This window comes from Ochotona princeps, chromosome 16 (genome assembly GCF_030435755.1).
Source record: "Ochotona princeps isolate mOchPri1 chromosome 16, mOchPri1.hap1, whole genome shotgun sequence".
NCBI classification, from domain to species: domain Eukaryota; kingdom Metazoa; phylum Chordata; class Mammalia; order Lagomorpha; family Ochotonidae; genus Ochotona; species Ochotona princeps.
Genome location: NC_080847.1, coordinates 52,991,657 through 53,007,597, shown reverse-complemented (window position 1 = coordinate 53,007,597; position 15,941 = coordinate 52,991,657). Strand labels below are relative to the sequence as shown.

The following is a 15,941-nucleotide window of genomic DNA, read 5'->3' as shown; positions in this document are numbered from 1 at the left end:
TTTTTAAAATATATATTTTTAAAGATTTATTTTATTTTATTACAAAGTCAGATATACAGAGAGGAGAAGAGACAGAGAGGAAGATCTTCTGTCCGATGACTCACTCCCAAAGTGAGCACAACGGCTGGTGCTGTGCCAATCCGAAGCCAGGAACCAGGAACCTCCTCCAGGTCTCCCACGTGGGTGCAGGGTCCCAAGGCTTTGGGCCGGCCTCGACTGCTTTCCCAGGCCACAAGCCAGGAGCTGGATAGGAAGCAGGGCTGCCGGGATTAGAACTGGCAGCCCTATGGGATCCTGGCATGTTCAAGGTGAGGACTTTAGCCAATAGGCCACTGCGCTGGGCCCTGAATCATTTTTTAATGTATTATTTGTTTATTTTGAATTTTTGAATTTTGTGGTACAATTTCATATAGACTGAAATTCCCCTCAAACTCCCACCCCTGAAATATTTTCCCCATGTTGCTACAATAGCATAGTCCTTCATAAGGAGTCATAATTCCATCAGTGTCTTATTTAAGTGTGCCCCGACATTGCTGGTACAGACAACGTCAGACAGTCCAGCATCCCTTTGTCTGCACATGTCCAACAGTTTCATTGGGTGTCCATCTTTTGTTTGGAAGCAGGGATGATGCATTGTACTCCGCCCCCGCCCCTTACTCTCAATGGTGCAGGCGCAAGGAAGGCTCTCTCCTCGACTCTGGCTCTGGAGGTCTGAACTAGAACTTGAAGGGGGCAGACCTTTAGCCTAACACTGAAGATGCTCACGTAGCTGATGGAAGGTTCTGGGCTCTTCCTGTTCTCTTGAATCCAGCTTCCTGCTGCTGTGCACCCTGGGAGGCAGCAGGTGATGGCCCCAGTGCTTGGGTCTCCCGTGCCGCACACCCGGATGAAACTCCTGCTTTCTGGTGGCCTCAGCCCTGGGTCACTGCAGCCAGGATAAAAAAGTGACTAGGCTCTGTCTGTCTCAAACATTTAGGGCCCTGTGCAGTAGCCCACCATCTAGGTCTTTGCCTTGCACACACCGAGACCCCATATGACTGGCAGTTCTAATTCTGGCGGCCTCACTTCTCATCCAGTTCCCCAATTGCAGCCTGGGAAGGCAGTCAAGGAGGCCCAAAGTCTTGGGACCCTGCACCAACCGGCCTGGCGGTGGCAGGGGAGACCTGGACGAAGCTCTGGGTTCCTGTCTTCAGATCGGCTCAGCTCGGGCTGATGTGGGAATGAATCAGCAGACGGAAGATCTTCCTCTCTGTCTCTCATTCTCTATATATCTGACTTTCCAATAAAAATAAAATAAATGTAAAAAAATTTTTTTTAAAACAATAACATTTATTTGGGACCCAGCATGATGGCTCAGTGCCTAAATCCTTACTTTGCAAGTGCCAGGATAGCACTTGCTCCTGCTTGTGGCCTGGGAAAGCAGTCGAGGACGGCCCAAAGCCTTGGGACCCTGCACCCGCATGGGAGACCTGGAGGAAGTTCCTGACTCCTGGCTTCACATCGGCTCCTCTCCACCTGTTGTGGCCATTTGGGGAGTGAATCTGTGGATGGAAGTTCTTACTCTCTCTGCCTTTCCTCTCCATAAGCCTGATCTGCCTTTCAAATAAAAATCTTTTAAAAATATTTAATTTGAAAGGCAAGATTATTGAGACAGGAGGAGAAACAGAGCTCTTCCAGCCATAATAGCTAGAGCTGGGACAGGCCAAAGCAAGGGAGCTGCAACTCTCGCTGGGTCTCCCAGGTGGGTGCAGGGGCCCAAGCACATGGACTTCTTCTGCTTTCCCAGGCCATTAGGAGGCAGCTGGATGGGAAGTGGATCAGCCAGGACTCAAACTGATGCCCATACCAAATTCTAAGTGTCGCTACTTTGTGTCATAGGCCTCATTACCTCTTCCATCTTCCTGGTCAAAGATCTCCATTCATCCAACTGGAAATTTCGCTTAATGATCAATTGCCCATGACATTAGAGATTAGGGCTATTCAAAGTTGAAATCAGGCCTGGCGCAGTAGCCTAATGGCTAAAGTCCTTGCCTTGAACGCACTGGGATCCCATATGGGCGCTGGTTCTAATCCTGGAGGCTCCGCGTGACCTGGAAAAGCAGTTGAAGACAGCCCAAAGCCTTGGGACCCTGCACCTGCGTGGGAGACTCTGAAAAGCACTTGGAAACACTTGGGGAGGGAATCAACGGATGAAAGATCTTCTCCTCTGTCTTTCCTCCTCTCTCCATATCTGACTTTGCAATAAAAATAAATAAATCTTTAAAAAAATTATTTTTAATTGGGGGTGATGGGTGTTGGGGGGTGGCATTTGTGGTGCTGCAAGGTATACCTCCTTTTACAAGGCCAGCCTCCCAGTTCTGGTCCTGGCTTCTTCACTTCTCATCTGGCTCCCTAACTGTGCTCCTGAGAAGGCCCAGGAGGACACCCCAGGCGGGTCGGTTCTGCTGCTCATGAGAGCCCTGGAGGAAGCTCCTGGCCTTAGCCTGGCCCAGCTCTGGCCATTGCAGCCATTTGTGGGAGTGAAACATCTTTTATTCTCTCTCTCTCACTGCATCTCTCTCCCTTTCAAATAAGTAAGTCAATGAGCCTTTCTTAAAATAATAAAACTGTAACCATGTCTGTATTCCCAGGCCTGCCTAGCACGTGTCTGAATCGCACTAAATGCTTAGCAAATATAGATGGTGGTCAGTGACTCATTCATTCAACACAGATAAGGAACATTTTATTCCAGGGCGGGGCCTGCGACAGGCAGAGCTGAGGCGCAGTGGTCTCCGGCCCAGCCTGGCTGACTGGGCTAACCTCCCCCCAACACTCACCAGCATCCCCCTTGGTCTCGTTCAGCCTTGACTGCCCTGGGTGTCATGTAGGAGTTGCTGACAGGTCTGCCAATCCGGCACTGCTCCTCTGAGTCCCCAGAGAAGACAGGGCTGCTGTGACCAGCACTGTGTCCCCAACACAGTCTGGCACAGGGCAGGAGTTCAGGGAGTGTTTGTTGAGTGAATATGAGAGAGAGACAGATAAGAAAGAGTTGAAAAGTCTGACTCTTCAGCCACCTTCCTGCAATGACCCCACATTAAAAATAAATGTATTTATTTTTATTGGAAAGGCAGATTTACAGAGAGAAAGAGACACAAAGAGAAAGCTCTTCCATCCACTGATCTACTCCCCAAGTGGCCTCAACAGTCAGAGCTGAGCTGCTCCAAAGCCAGGAGCCAGGAGTTCCCTTGTGTGTGCAAGGTCCCAAGGCTCTGAGCCATCCTTGACTGCTTTCCCAGGCCACAAGCAGGGAGCTGGACGGGAAATGGAGTTGCCGGGATTAGAACCAGTGCCCATATGGGGTCCTGGCACATGCAAGGTGAGAATTTGGCCATTAGGCTATCACATTGCTCCCTCCTTAAAAAAAAAAAAAAAAAAAAAAAAAAAAAAAGATTTATTTATTTGAAAGTCAGAGTTACAGAGAGATATTTCCATCTACTGGTTCAATTTCTTTTTTTTTTTTTTTCACACAAACAGAGCTTTATTAACACGTGGACTACTGGTTCAATTTCTAGCAGCTCCAATAACCAATTCTAATTTTGGCCAGGAGCTTCTTCTGGGTCTCCCAGACAGGTGCAGGGGTCCAAGGGCTTGGGGCCATCTTCTACTGCTTTCCCAAGCCATTAGCAGGGAGCTGGAAGGGAAGTAGAACAGCTGGGACTCGAACCAGAGTCCATATGGGATGCTGGTGCTGCAAGTTAGAGGCTTAGTGTGCTGCACCACAGCAGCAAAATAAATAACACGCAAAAAAAGGAAAATTAGCAGTTGTCCTTTTTGCCATCATTTTTGATCCTTCTCTTACTTTTTAAAAATCGTTTCTACTTGATAAATAAGGCATAGAGAGACAGACATAGACAGCTTGTCCATCCAGCCCTTCATTCCCCAAATGCCTGCAACAGTGAGAGCTGGGCCAGGTCTGAAGCCAAGAGCCAGGAACTCAGTCTGGCTCTCCAGATTACTAACGTGCGTTGGCAGGGCCCCAAGCGCTTAAGCTGTCACCTGTTACGGGGTGCCCAAACCTGGAGCAGAGCTGAGAGGCGCCCAAGCCCGCCGGTTAAGGAGCAAGGATGCAAGCATCAGTCTAACCACGTGGCAGACCCCTCGCTATCTCAGCCAGCAACCCAGCCCCCCACAGCCTCGGGAGCTACAGCCACTGCAACCCACCCAGCAACTGCTGGCTCTGACGGCCCCTCCCTCAAGCCCTGTCCTGCCAGCCTTTCTGCACGTGGCATTACTGACCAGCCATCCCAGCATCCCTCCAGACCCTCAGGCCTCAGTGGCCAATTTCCTGCCACTCCCGGGGCGAAGCCTGCCTTTCTGCTCCCCACCTTTGGACCCTGGTAACCCAGGTGCCCGGGGTGGGGGGGAGTTTGTGGGACACAGCTGAGCAGGCACTGGCTTGCATGGGGGTTAGGGGGATCCGGCACTCTGTCGCCCCCTCATGGCCAGCCTGGGCTTGCTTGGAAAACTGCCCTCCACAGTTTCACTTGGGGAAGCCCAGGTTTGGCTTTTAACCCCGGACCCGGCAGGCTTCCATGCCCTGGGCATCGCTTGCTCTCCATCTGCTAGTTGGGTTTTGCCAGGGGAGGACCTGCACAGGAGCTCCAAGGGTGGGCAGGGAGAAGATGTTTGCTTCCTGGGTCCCTCCCTGCACCTGCCACCCTGGGTCAGCTCCCTCCCTGCCCAACACCTGGCTGGTTCCCACTGACTGCTCTCCAAACTCTGTCCCTGCAGTCAGCCCAAGGTGGGAGTGTGGGGAAGGACTTGCCCCACCCCACCGTGGCTGTCCCACACTGCGGGAGCCTCCCTATTCTGCCCACTACTCTAGAAGTCACCCTGCTTCCTTCTGGGATCCCAAAAAATCCCCGTGGGACACATAGGGGAGCCTGGGAAAGAACGGGGGTCGGGGGAGGGAATTGTTCTTGGGAGGAACTGACCTGCCAACTGGGTGGAGGGGAGATGTATGTGCAGTTTTTCTGGAATGTTCTATCCAGGGTCGTTTGGAGGAAGCAGCTGTCCTTGCCGGTCCCTATGGAGGCAGGTAAACAGACAAGGGCTCCTGGGTGTTCTGTCTCCTGAAGGGAATCGAGCAGTACGGTCCAGGGAGGTGAAGTTATCTGCTCGACGCCACACAGCCAACGATGCCAAGAGTGGCTACTTTTTGTTTGTTTTTAAAGGAACTGTATGACTTTCATTTATACAAAGTTCTGGAACCCATGAAACTCATCTTGGGTTATAAGGAAGGGAGGGAGGGTAATCTGGGAGCAAAGTAGAGTGCACAGTCCCAAAGGGGGGCACAAGGCAACAGTCTTGATTTGGCGGTGAGTTCCATGGGGTATTTGTTCCTTACCGCGCTTACTGTTCCCTGAATCAGGCACTTTTTTAAAAAAAGACTTATTTTATTTTTATTGCAACATCATATATACAGAGAGGAAAATCTTCCGTTCCATAATTCACTCCCCAAGTGACCGCAACGGTTGGAGCTGTGCCAATCTGAAGCCAGGAACTTCCTCCGGGTCTCCTACGCAGGTGCAGGGTCCCAAGGCTTTGGGCCGTCCTCGACTCCTTTCCCAGGCCACGAACAGAGAGCTGGATGGGAAGTGGGGCTGCTGGGGTTAGAACCGGTGTCCATACGGGATCCCCATGCATTCAAGGCGAGGACTTTAACCGTCAGATCACTGCGTCGGGCCCCAGGCACTTTTGATGCAAAAGATTAAAACAAAATGTTTAGGAACCTCACAGCTGTCCTTTTTTGGAGTGCTACATTGCAGGGCTAACCCAAAGTCCTGGGAGAAATAAATAATAATAATAATAATAACCCGAAGTCCTTGAGACAGTCACAGATTCTCAGGATGCTGTAGGAAGGAGGTGCTGATGGTGGAAAACCTCATACATTGCCTCACTCGCTGAAAACAAAGTGTTTTTCACCCCCGAAAGACACAGCCACGTGAAGACACCTGCTGGCAGGGAGGGTGGCCAAGCAAAGAAGAGGGAACTACAAAAGCTACTAAATGATTGTCTGGGGGAAAAATTGGAGCCTCAGAATTGATGTTGGGTGAAACAAACCCAAAATGTCCACAGGGACTCCAGCATCACAGTGCCTGGCCGTCATGGCTGTAAGTTTAATGATGATGTGACTGTTTAAAAATGTAGACGTCTGAGGTTGTACAGCTCCTGTGTTGGTTATTGTCTGTAGCCCTGGCCTCTTTCTCTTCTGTTGAAGTCTTTATTTAGTGCAAGCCAGGAAGCCTTTGACCATAATGGAAATTTAAAACGTTATCTCAAAAAAATATGTTTGAAAAAAATGTCGGTCGGGGCCAGTGCTGGATGGGGAATAGGGGGAGAGGAAAGGAGAAGTAGGGAGAAGGAAAAGGGTGGCGTGGGTGGCTGAGTGACACGGTTCCGATCAATTGGGTGCTGCTGGCAGGTGTCCGGACCTCCGTGAGCCCAGACAAGGGGAAACTGAGACGCCCGAGGTAGGCACCCTGAGGTGTGGCCAAGTTGCAAGTTCTGGAAGTCTATGGGGGTGGTGGTCCCAACCTTGCAGGGGGGGGAAGTGGACCCGAGACGGCTCAGGGCTGCTCCCTGAAGTCTCCCCACGCCAGCCCAGGGCCGGATACCCTTGGTATTGTAGTAGCATCCATAGGTAACAAGTCCCGACCTCCCAGACGGGACCTGTCCCAGCAGCGGGAAGGGGTGGAGTGGAGGAGCTTTCCCCAATTCCAGAAACCTGCATTTGGGGTGGCGGTCTAGAGGGGTTAAGGTGGCGCGGCAGGGGAGGAGTTAACGGGGGCGGGCCTGGCGAGGCGGGGCCTCTGCCTGCGGCTCCGGTCCCCGGGGCCCCGAGGGAATCGCTGCTGTCCTGCCCCGCGGGGGCGCCCGCTGGGTCCCCGCGCCGCGGCCGCCCGCCGTCGGACCTGGCTCGCAGTGGACAGAGGTGCCGGCGCGCGTCTCATCCAGCAGCCGGCAGGTGCAGGTAAGCACCCGCCCTCCCCGCGACCATCCCCCAGGCCGTGCCCTCGCCCCCGCTGCCCACCGTGCGCCCCGCGTCCCCATGGGGTGCGCTGCCTCATGCAGGTCTCTCTCTGAGCCTCCCGGGTGTGTCTCTCGGGCTTTGGGTCCCAGGGTCTATCGCGGAGCTCCCAGTTCGGCTTGGCTGTCCCTGGGCGCCCCACCACCACCTCCCCACAATCACACACACACACACACACACACACACACACACACCGGCTTCCCGAGCGCCCGCCAGTGTTCGCCCTTCCCGTCTCTGTGTCGCCTGTGTGGCCCGGTCTGAGACCTTATTTCCGCACCTTCAGCCTCATCTTCTTCCCCTTGCAAAACCTCATCCCAGAACTCTCCTGGGGAAAGAGATGAGGGCAAGGGAAAGGTGACCTGAAACAAATGAACTCAGGGGCACTGTGTCCTGGACGCCCCCCTTGTCCAGTTACCCCCACTATCACCCTCCAGTTGCAGGAATTCCTGCCTGGGAGGTGGGGTGGACTTCCTCCCCTCACTTCCTTCCAGAATTTGGCTGGGCCATTATTAACTCCTTCCTACTTTGGCCCCAGTCCCCCAGACACACACACACACACACACACCTGGAACTTGACCCTCCCATTTCCCCCACCCACCACAATGCCTGCTCCACGGTTCCTCTGTGTGTGTGTGTGTGTGTGTGTGCGAGTGAATAGGTGTGTGGGCTGATGGGGGGGTTCAAGAAGAAGATGGAGCCACATCCCCCCATGCCTTCCCAGGGGGACCACCATGAGCCTACTCAGAGATCCCCCCACCCACACTTGAGGTTTAGGGTTAAGGTGCAGCTACGCTGGGGCAGATGGGTGGGGAGCTCCTTAACCGTGGGGACTGAGAATCCAGAAACCCTGTCCTCTTGGTGAAGACAGGACCCAACTTCAAGGGCAAGGACAGGTGTGTGTAGGGGGAGTAGTCCGGGAGCCCAGGTCCTGTATCTCGGCCCAGAGCTCCTGGAGATTCGCTGGACTGTCCAAAGCACAGCAGCCCTCCGTGTGCCTGCCTGCCCTCCCCTGCGTTGCTTCAACCAAAGGAAACTGAGTCCCGAGCAAGTCCCCTTGGACTGAGTTGGTGCTAGGCTCTCACTGCAGTTCCAGGGGAGCTTAAATCCAGAGCTCTGGCTTCCTGTGTCGCCGCTAAGGAGGATTATCTTTTTGGGGGGGTTGGGGGGGAACATGAGGCTTCGTGCAGTGAGGCGGCAAGGGGTGCCAGGGGAGGTGAGCGTGCCTGGCTGGCACCCAGAAGGGAGGGCTTGAGAAAAATATTTCCCAAACCTTGTAGCTTGGGTGGTGCTGGGGTGGGGAGCAAGAGAGGGAGCAGGGGCGGGGGGCAGAGAAACGGGGGTAAACCCCCACCCCCTGGCTCTGACCCTACCCTGCAAGCCCACTGTTCCCTCCCTAGGGACAGGGCCTATAATTTGGTTTGTGTCTAGACAAATAATAACTCAGCCGGTGTCAGCAGGGAGGGCCAAGGCCCCCTGGAGGAGCAGGGGGTGAGGAGGCCGGGCGGGGTGCCTGAGGTCCCCTCCCCAGGTGGTGGGGGGTGGTCTCAGGCCCAGGTGGCAGGGGGTGCCAGGCTGTGTCCCCAGCACCACACTCTGCCTCTGTGAATCCAGGCCTGGGGGACTTTAAAGGGCTCAGGAGAGCCAACAGGGGTGCGGGGAGGGTTGAGGGGTGGGTGAGGCTTGGGGCATGGAGCATGTGCTCCTATTTCTGTAAGAAAAGGGAAACACACGTTTGTGGGGCCAAGATAAAAAATCGGTGAGGTTTAATAATAGATTCTAAAAGTCAAAGCATGTTTGAAAAAAAAAAAAATCCTAGAGTGTGCTAACAATAGAACTTGAGAATCCTGGAATGCAAGGCTCCTGGAGTATTGAACACCTCGAAGGGAAGGGCCGGCACTGACCAAACCAGTGGGGGGTGCCGCCATAATAGAACGGAAGGCGTATAAAGGTCTAGAATGTTCTAGAATGTTCTGTAGAACCAGGCTAACTATAGAACTTAGGGATCCAAAAACGTGGAATCTAGAACATCAGGAGGATGCAGATGTTGGAGGGGGGCTGAGGACTCCAAGTTTTCCTTCTGGGGAGTGGGGAATAGTGGAGCCCACCCCTTCCATAGAAAATGGGGAAACTGAGTCTGGGCAGGGCGGTTGGGTGGCCTGGCTAACCCTCCCACCCGGGTTTCCGCTGCATGGCTGCCAGGACAGCAGGTGGGGAGCGAGGCAAGGCACTGTGATCACATTTCGTTCCCTAATGAGCAGACCGGAGCTGGCCGGGTCCCCTGGGGCTGCCTGCCGCTGGAGCCCACAGAGGGAAGGGGCGGACCGCTGGACAGGCCGGTGAGAGTGTGAGAGCTGGGGCTGTGGGGGTCTGCATAACTTGTCTCTAGCCTTGCTGGATTTGGGGGCTGGGTGGGTGGTTGGCCAGCCTCCCAGGGGTGTGGAGGGAGACTTATCTTAACCCGGGGCAGCTGGGGCCTGTGAGAGAGGCCGGGGGGGGGGGGGGTCTGAGCCATGTCTGTTGGTGCCTGCTATCCTATCGCCTCATGTGAGGGCTTTATCTCTGCACGGGGCCAGCAGGGCAGTGCAGGGGCAGGGAGGGAAAGGGAGGAGCCTGTGGGACAGGGAGAGCTAACTGTAGGGTGTGAGATTTGGGGGTTCACCCTGCCAGAGGCTGAGAAAGGAAGTTAGCTTTGTTCCCAACTGAAGAGGTCCTGACCCCCTGGGGGCCAGCTAGGGAGGTTAGGGGAGACCTGGAGGTGCCTGGGGGTCCATGGGGTTGCTTCCACTGGTTGTGGCGACACCGTTTTTCTCCAGCACCTTCTCCCAGAGCTTGGAGGGCCCCACCCCAGGGGAAACTGGAATGGGAGAGAGAAGACTGAGCAAGGGGCCCTGCCCTGTCCCTGGACATGACCTGGACAAGAAGCTCTGGGCCTCAGGTTCCAATGTCCAGCATCTGTAAGCAGTAGGTGCACTGGGGAGGGGGAGGGGTGTGAAGAGGAAGGGGCGAGGCCACGCCGCGGTTCCCATGGAGGAAGTTAGCAGTGGGAAGTAACACCAGTTCCCTGCCTGGTGTGCACCTGCTCCAGCCTGGGCCAAGCTCAAGAGATGGACAGAGATGGAGGTGTGGGGATAGAGAAGGGGCCCCCTCCAGCTTCCCCACCACATGAGCTAGACAGGCACTCCTGGGTCTGTTTGCTGCCCGGACACTGCATAGCCCACTCACTGGGGCTTTTCCCTGCTGTGCTGTGGCCAGTGCCACTACCGGCTCGGCTCACCGAAGGGGAACCAGTCTCCTGAGGGTCTCTTTACCTCCTGGAAGGAAGGAGGGGGAAGACCAAGAGGCAGAGAAAGAATGGGGGTGAGGGGACTAGAGGCCCCAGAGAGGAGCGCAAGATCTTGCTGTCCCAGTCGCAGTTAGGTGCCCCTCCCAGAGACTGCAGTGGTGTGGGGGTGGCGAGGGGAGTAGCCGCAGCTCTGAGGACCCCACTGGGTAGGAGGTGGTGAGTGCACCCACCATAAGCTTTCACAGGGGATTATGACGCCGGCATATCCTGCCTGCCATTCCCCCTGAGGACTGGATTGAGCCTGACTTGGCGGGGGTGGGAGGGTTACAGCCTTGGTGTAGAGTGAGTCGGTGTAGGGGAATGGGCTGCTCGGTGTGCTCCTGGCCCTGGGTTTCTGGGAAGTGTCATGGAGGCATCTGTGCCTGGTCACTTATTGAGCACCTCCTGTATACTGCAGATGTTGTTGCCCGGGAGACCCGCCCGTTCTGGATGGACAGGGAGGGGCTGAGGAAGTGGAGGAGGAAGCCCGCCCAGGCCAAGGGTTATCTATTTATTTATTCAGAATGAGATCTATTTGAAGGGTGGAGCAACTAAGAGAGGGAGAAATAGAGTTCTTGCATCCACTGGTCCATCCATCCACCACATGGGGATGCAACAGCCAGGGCTGGACCAGGCCAAAGCCAGGGGTCTGGAACTCCGTTGGGGTCTCCTACATGGACAGCAGGGGCCCAAGCACTTGAGCTGTCACCTGCTGCCTCAGATGCACATTAGCAGGAGCCAGCATGGAGAGCGCAGCTGGGACTTGAACCAGGCACTCCGAGCTCCCCAGTTCCACCTTCCCCCACCGCATCCTCAGAGTATGGAGTGCTTCCCCCTTCTCACTGCCTCACACTGAGTTTCCAATTAAGATCTTGTTTTGAGAAACAGAGAGAAAAGGAGGGGCTAGCGCTGTGGTGCCGTAAGTTAAGCTGCTGTCTGCAGTGCCAGCATCCCATATGAACACTAGTTCAAGTCCCAGCTGCTCTCTGCTGTCATACTTGGGGAAAGCAGCAGAGGACTGCCCAAGTGCGCAGGCCCCTCCTGCACGCATGTTGGAGACCCTGAAGAAGCTCCTGGCTTGGCTTAGGTCTCCCCCAGCCTCAGCTGTTGTGGCTGTTTGGGAAGTGAACCAAAGAAACAGGTTTCTGCCTCTCTTCTCTCTGTGACTTTCTTTTTAGCGATTTTATTGGAGCCACAGACTTACAGAGACAAGGACAGAAATAACTTCTATCCACTGGTTCATTCCCCAAGCGGCCGCAACAGCCGGAGCTGAGCCAATACAGAGCCAGGAGCTTTCTTCGGGTCTCCCACGCGGGTGCAGGGTCCCAAGGTTTTGGGCCATCCTCAACTGCTTTCCCAGGCCACAAGCATGGAGCTGGATGGGAAGTGGAGCCGCTGGGACACAAACCTCGGTGGCATCCCATACTGGCACTGGTCCTAGTCCTAGTCCTTGGGACCCTGCACCTGTGTGGGAGACCCAGAAAAAGCTCTTGGCTCCTGATTCCAGATTGGTCCAGCTCTGGCCATGGTGGCCACTGGAGAGGGAAGCAGCGGACAGAAGAGCTCTCTCTCTGTGTCTTTCCCTTTCTCTGTCTCTCAACTTTAAAAATAGAGAAAGAGAAAACATTTCACATCCAATGAAAACCAAACATGTGCGGAGGCTGGACAGAATGACACGGCCAGTGCCTGTGACATGGTCAGGCTCTTGGGTCCTGCTTGCCGCTCTCCCCTGAGCCAGGGGCACACAACCCATGGCTCCCTGCGAGGTTGGAGGAGGAGTGTCCCCATTTTGCCTTGGACTGAACCCAGCAGCCCCTTCCTGCCCTGTCCTGGCCCCTCTGTGTCCAGCCCTTGTTGGAACCGAAGCAGTGGCCGGAGGAGAGGGCTGACAGGGCCAGAGCTGTCTCCTCCGTCCCCAGAACCCTGGACAGGTCTCAGGCCTCTCTGCACCTCAGTTGGCCGGGGTGCAGCACACCACCCCTAGGTGAGGTTTGAGGAGGTGTTCATGCGGTGATGCCCAGGGGAAGCGCTGAGGATGGGGAACACCCTATTGCGCATCAACTGACAAGATAAGGCTATTCTACATGCCGCTTGGAGGCAGGGGGCTGTGTGTCCCAGGTCTGGAGTGGGGGTGGGCCAAATCCACCTTGCTGAGCCCTGTTCCCCCGCTCCTCCCACCCTGCCACCGTCTTGATCTTAGCATCTGTCTGGGGAGATGACCCCTGCCTCTCCCAGGCTGTCCTCTGAGCTGCGCGGCTGGGACAGGCACCCAAGGGGGCTGGGACGGTGTGTCCACGCATCCTCACGCTGTCCTCTCTCCTCCCCCACAGGCACTGCTGCCCGGTCAGCCTTGAACTTAGTGTTGAGTTGGGAGCCATTCCCCCTCCCAACCCCTTGGACAGCACCAGGACCAAGCCAGAGTTGGTCTCCTGCCCCGCTCCATCCCTACACCTCTGACCTCATTCTTCTGGTCCCCCCCAGCCTGTCTCCTGAGAGCCCCTCCCTTCTACACATACCCCCTTCCCGGGAGAGGGAACGCCTCCTTTCTCCCACTCCTCCTCATTTCCTGCATGGCATCCTAGGAAACGCCACCCTGGTCTCTCCAGCTCTCCCTGACTGCACTGTCCCGTGGGTCTCCTTTGCCTTCTAGGACATTCTGCACCACTTGTACCTCACTGTGCCCTGCTCCACTGTGACTTTCCAGGTCTTCTGCAGCCATCTCCCGTATCAGCACCACCTACTGAGGCCAGCTTTTGTGAGGACTCCCCCAGAATCCCTGGTTAGGGTCTAGAAACTCCTGGACAAACCCCTTTATTGAGCCCCCACCCCTCAGCCTCTGCCTCGCCCCTTGGCCCGCCTTGTTGTTCCCCTGAGCCTCCGAGCAGGGGGCTTGGGGGGTGTGCTCCGATGGCCTCCCGCCCCCCGTGGCCCTGCAGCCCCTGTGGGCCGGGGGGGACGCGTGGAAAGCCGCGCCCGGGATGGGCAACCGCACGTGGGACGGCTGCCACGTGGACTCGCGCGTGGACCACCTCTTTCCCCCGTCCCTCTACATCTTTGTCATCGGCGTGGGGCTGCCCACCAACTGCTTGGCACTGTGGGCGGCCTACCGCCAGGTGCGCCAACGCAACGAGCTGGGCGTCTATCTGATGAACCTCAGCGTCGCAGACCTGCTCTACATCTGCACACTGCCGCTCTGGGTCGACTACTTCCTGCACCACGACAACTGGATCCACGGCCCCAGCTCCTGCAAGCTCTTCGGCTTCGTCTTCTACACCAACATCTACATCAGCATCGCTTTCCTTTGCTGCATCTCCGTAGACCGCTACCTGGCCGTGGCCCACCCGCTGCGCTTTGCGCGCCTGCGCCGCGTTAAGACAGCCGTGGCCGTGAGCTCCGTGGTCTGGGCCACCGAGCTGGGCGCCAACTCGGCGCCCCTGTTCCATGACGAGCTCTTCCGCGACCGCTACAACCACACCTTCTGCTTCGAGAAGTTCCCTATGGAGGGCTGGGTGGCCTGGATGAATCTCTACCGCGTCTTCGCCGGCTTCCTCTTCCCTTGGGCGCTCATGCTGCTCTCCTACCGCGGCATCCTGCGGGCCGTGCGGGCCAGCGTGTCCACCGAGCGCCGGGAGAAGGTCCGGATCAAGCGGCTGGCGCTGGGCCTCATCGCCATCGTGTTGGTCTGCTTCGCGCCCTACCACGTCCTGCTGCTCTTGCGCAGCGCCATGTACCTGGGCCGCCCCTGGGACTGTGGCTTCGAGGAGCGCGTCTTCGCCGCCTACCACAGCTCGCTGGCTTTCACCAGCCTCAACTGTGTCGCTGACCCCATCCTCTACTGCCTGGTCAACGAGGGTGCCCGAGGCGACGTAGCCCAGGCGCTGCACGACTTGTTGCGATTCCTGGCCAGTGACAAGCCCCAAGAGATGGCCACGGCTTCTCTCACCCTGGAGACCCCACTCACCTCCAAGAGGAAGGGCAGCGCTGCCGGAGCAGCGGCGGTTGGCTGGGTTGCCACACCACCCACCCCTGGGGAACAGGTGCAGCTGAAGATGCTAGCGCCACCACTGCTGCCCAAGTGAACTGCACCATCATCCCTGTCCCTCCCTGCCTGCTTATGCAAACTGTATGTAAATAAGACGGTGTGCATATTCGTAAGAATAACAGGAGAATGAGTTGGTATGCTACTGGCCAACTGGCTTCTTCCACCAAGGCCAGCCCACAGCCCTGGGCCTGTCCCACACGAGCTGCAGGGCCCTGTTATGATCTGGGAGTGGTGGTGGTGGTGGGTTCCCTGAAGAGGGTAACAGGAAATTAACCCAAACACCAAAGTTCATGTGATTCCCAGGAGATAAAGACCAAGGGAGGACAAAATCCCCACAAGAGGCCGCAAGTCTGTGACTTACAGGGGGAGGTGGCTGCAGAACACTGAAGCCAGAGTTGGTTTTCTGGCAGCAGCTCCAATCCATGTTGCAGCTTGAGACAGCCCAGGCTGCGCCCCTGCCTAATTGGGAAAGCACCGCCCCCCTTCCCCGGCCCCAGTGGGTGACTGCCGAGTCGTGGTGTGTGCCAAGCTCTGCTGCCCTCTCTTTGGGAGGGACCACGATGAAAGGAGGGGAGCCTGGGTGTAGGTAATCCAGGCAGACTGCCTAGAGGAGGAGTGAGCAGGGTAGCCCCCACCCCCAGGGAAGGAAACAAAACCAAGGGGATTGACAATGCCTTCATTTCATGGAAGGGCAGGGGTGGTGCGGGGGACCCTGGGTGCTGGGCCTGCCCTCTGCGGCTCAGGATGGGAGAGTAAAAGAAAGAAATAAATAGATGTTTGGAATTGTTCAGTGTTAAGGGGGGTGGTAAACCAGTTGAGGGGGACAAAAAGTGACCTGGAGGAATGAGGAAGACTCTGGGCAGGTGAGACCTGAAGGTGGTGGGAGGTCAGCAGAGGGAACAGGCATGGGGGAGGGTCAGCTCTTAGAAAAACGGGAGGCCCAGAACAGAAACGATGTGACCTACATATCAACGGATCCTGCGGGCTGCCACCTGGGAAGTCGATGAGGGGAGGCGAGGGCAGAAGCTGGAAGCCCAACGAGCAGTAAGTTCAACTTCACTTGCACAGATCCCGGCTGGGGCCCGGGGGTGGGGTGGAAGTGGGAATGGGGCAAGGAGCAGCTACAACCTCCCACATCCCAGGTTAGGTTTGTTGGGAAGGGCTCCTGGTATGGATGGGGCCTGTGGGCCTAGGGCAAGGCCGTGACTCCAGGCCCCTGAGCGGGGCTGGCCACCAGAGATGGCCTGTGAGTCAGCACCCCAGCTGCCCGGCCTGCTTCTCCTCTCTCCAGCTCTGCCTCGGTTCCCACGCCCCCGGGGATGGTCCGGGATCCCTTCCCCTGCCTCTTGGGGCGGGGCGGGGGGAATCACCAGCAATGGCCCCAATGATGTCAGTCCCTAAGGCTGGCTTGATGGCAGTGGGAGTTTCAGCTCCGGACAGGTCTCCTGCCACAACTCTCCCCTCTCACAGGGCAGGTGCTCAAGGATGGCTCCCCCTGGGCGGGGAAG

At 56.4% G+C, this 15,941-nt stretch overlaps 2 protein-coding genes across 2 annotated transcripts in view; both read left to right on the top strand.

The window, feature by feature from the left end:
- The window catches only part of SNRPD2 (small nuclear ribonucleoprotein D2 polypeptide), a 184,986-nt gene that overhangs the window by 51,664 nt on the left and 117,381 nt on the right, over window positions 1-15,941 (top strand). The window lies entirely within an intron of this gene.
- On the top strand, window positions 6,874-14,480 carry GPR4 (G protein-coupled receptor 4). The gene is made up of 2 exons (XM_004597939.4): window positions 6,874-7,012; window positions 12,722-14,480. Exon 2 carries the CDS (start codon window positions 13,370-13,372, stop codon window positions 14,468-14,470), a length of 1,101 nt encoding a protein of 366 aa, XP_004597996.1. The 5' UTR covers window positions 6,874-7,012; window positions 12,722-13,369; the 3' UTR covers window positions 14,471-14,480.

Coding starts and splice junctions, on each gene's coding strand:
- GPR4 (XM_004597939.4), top strand. CDS start 13,370: ATGGGCAACCGCACGTGGGACGGCTGCCACGTGGACTCGCGCGTGGAC.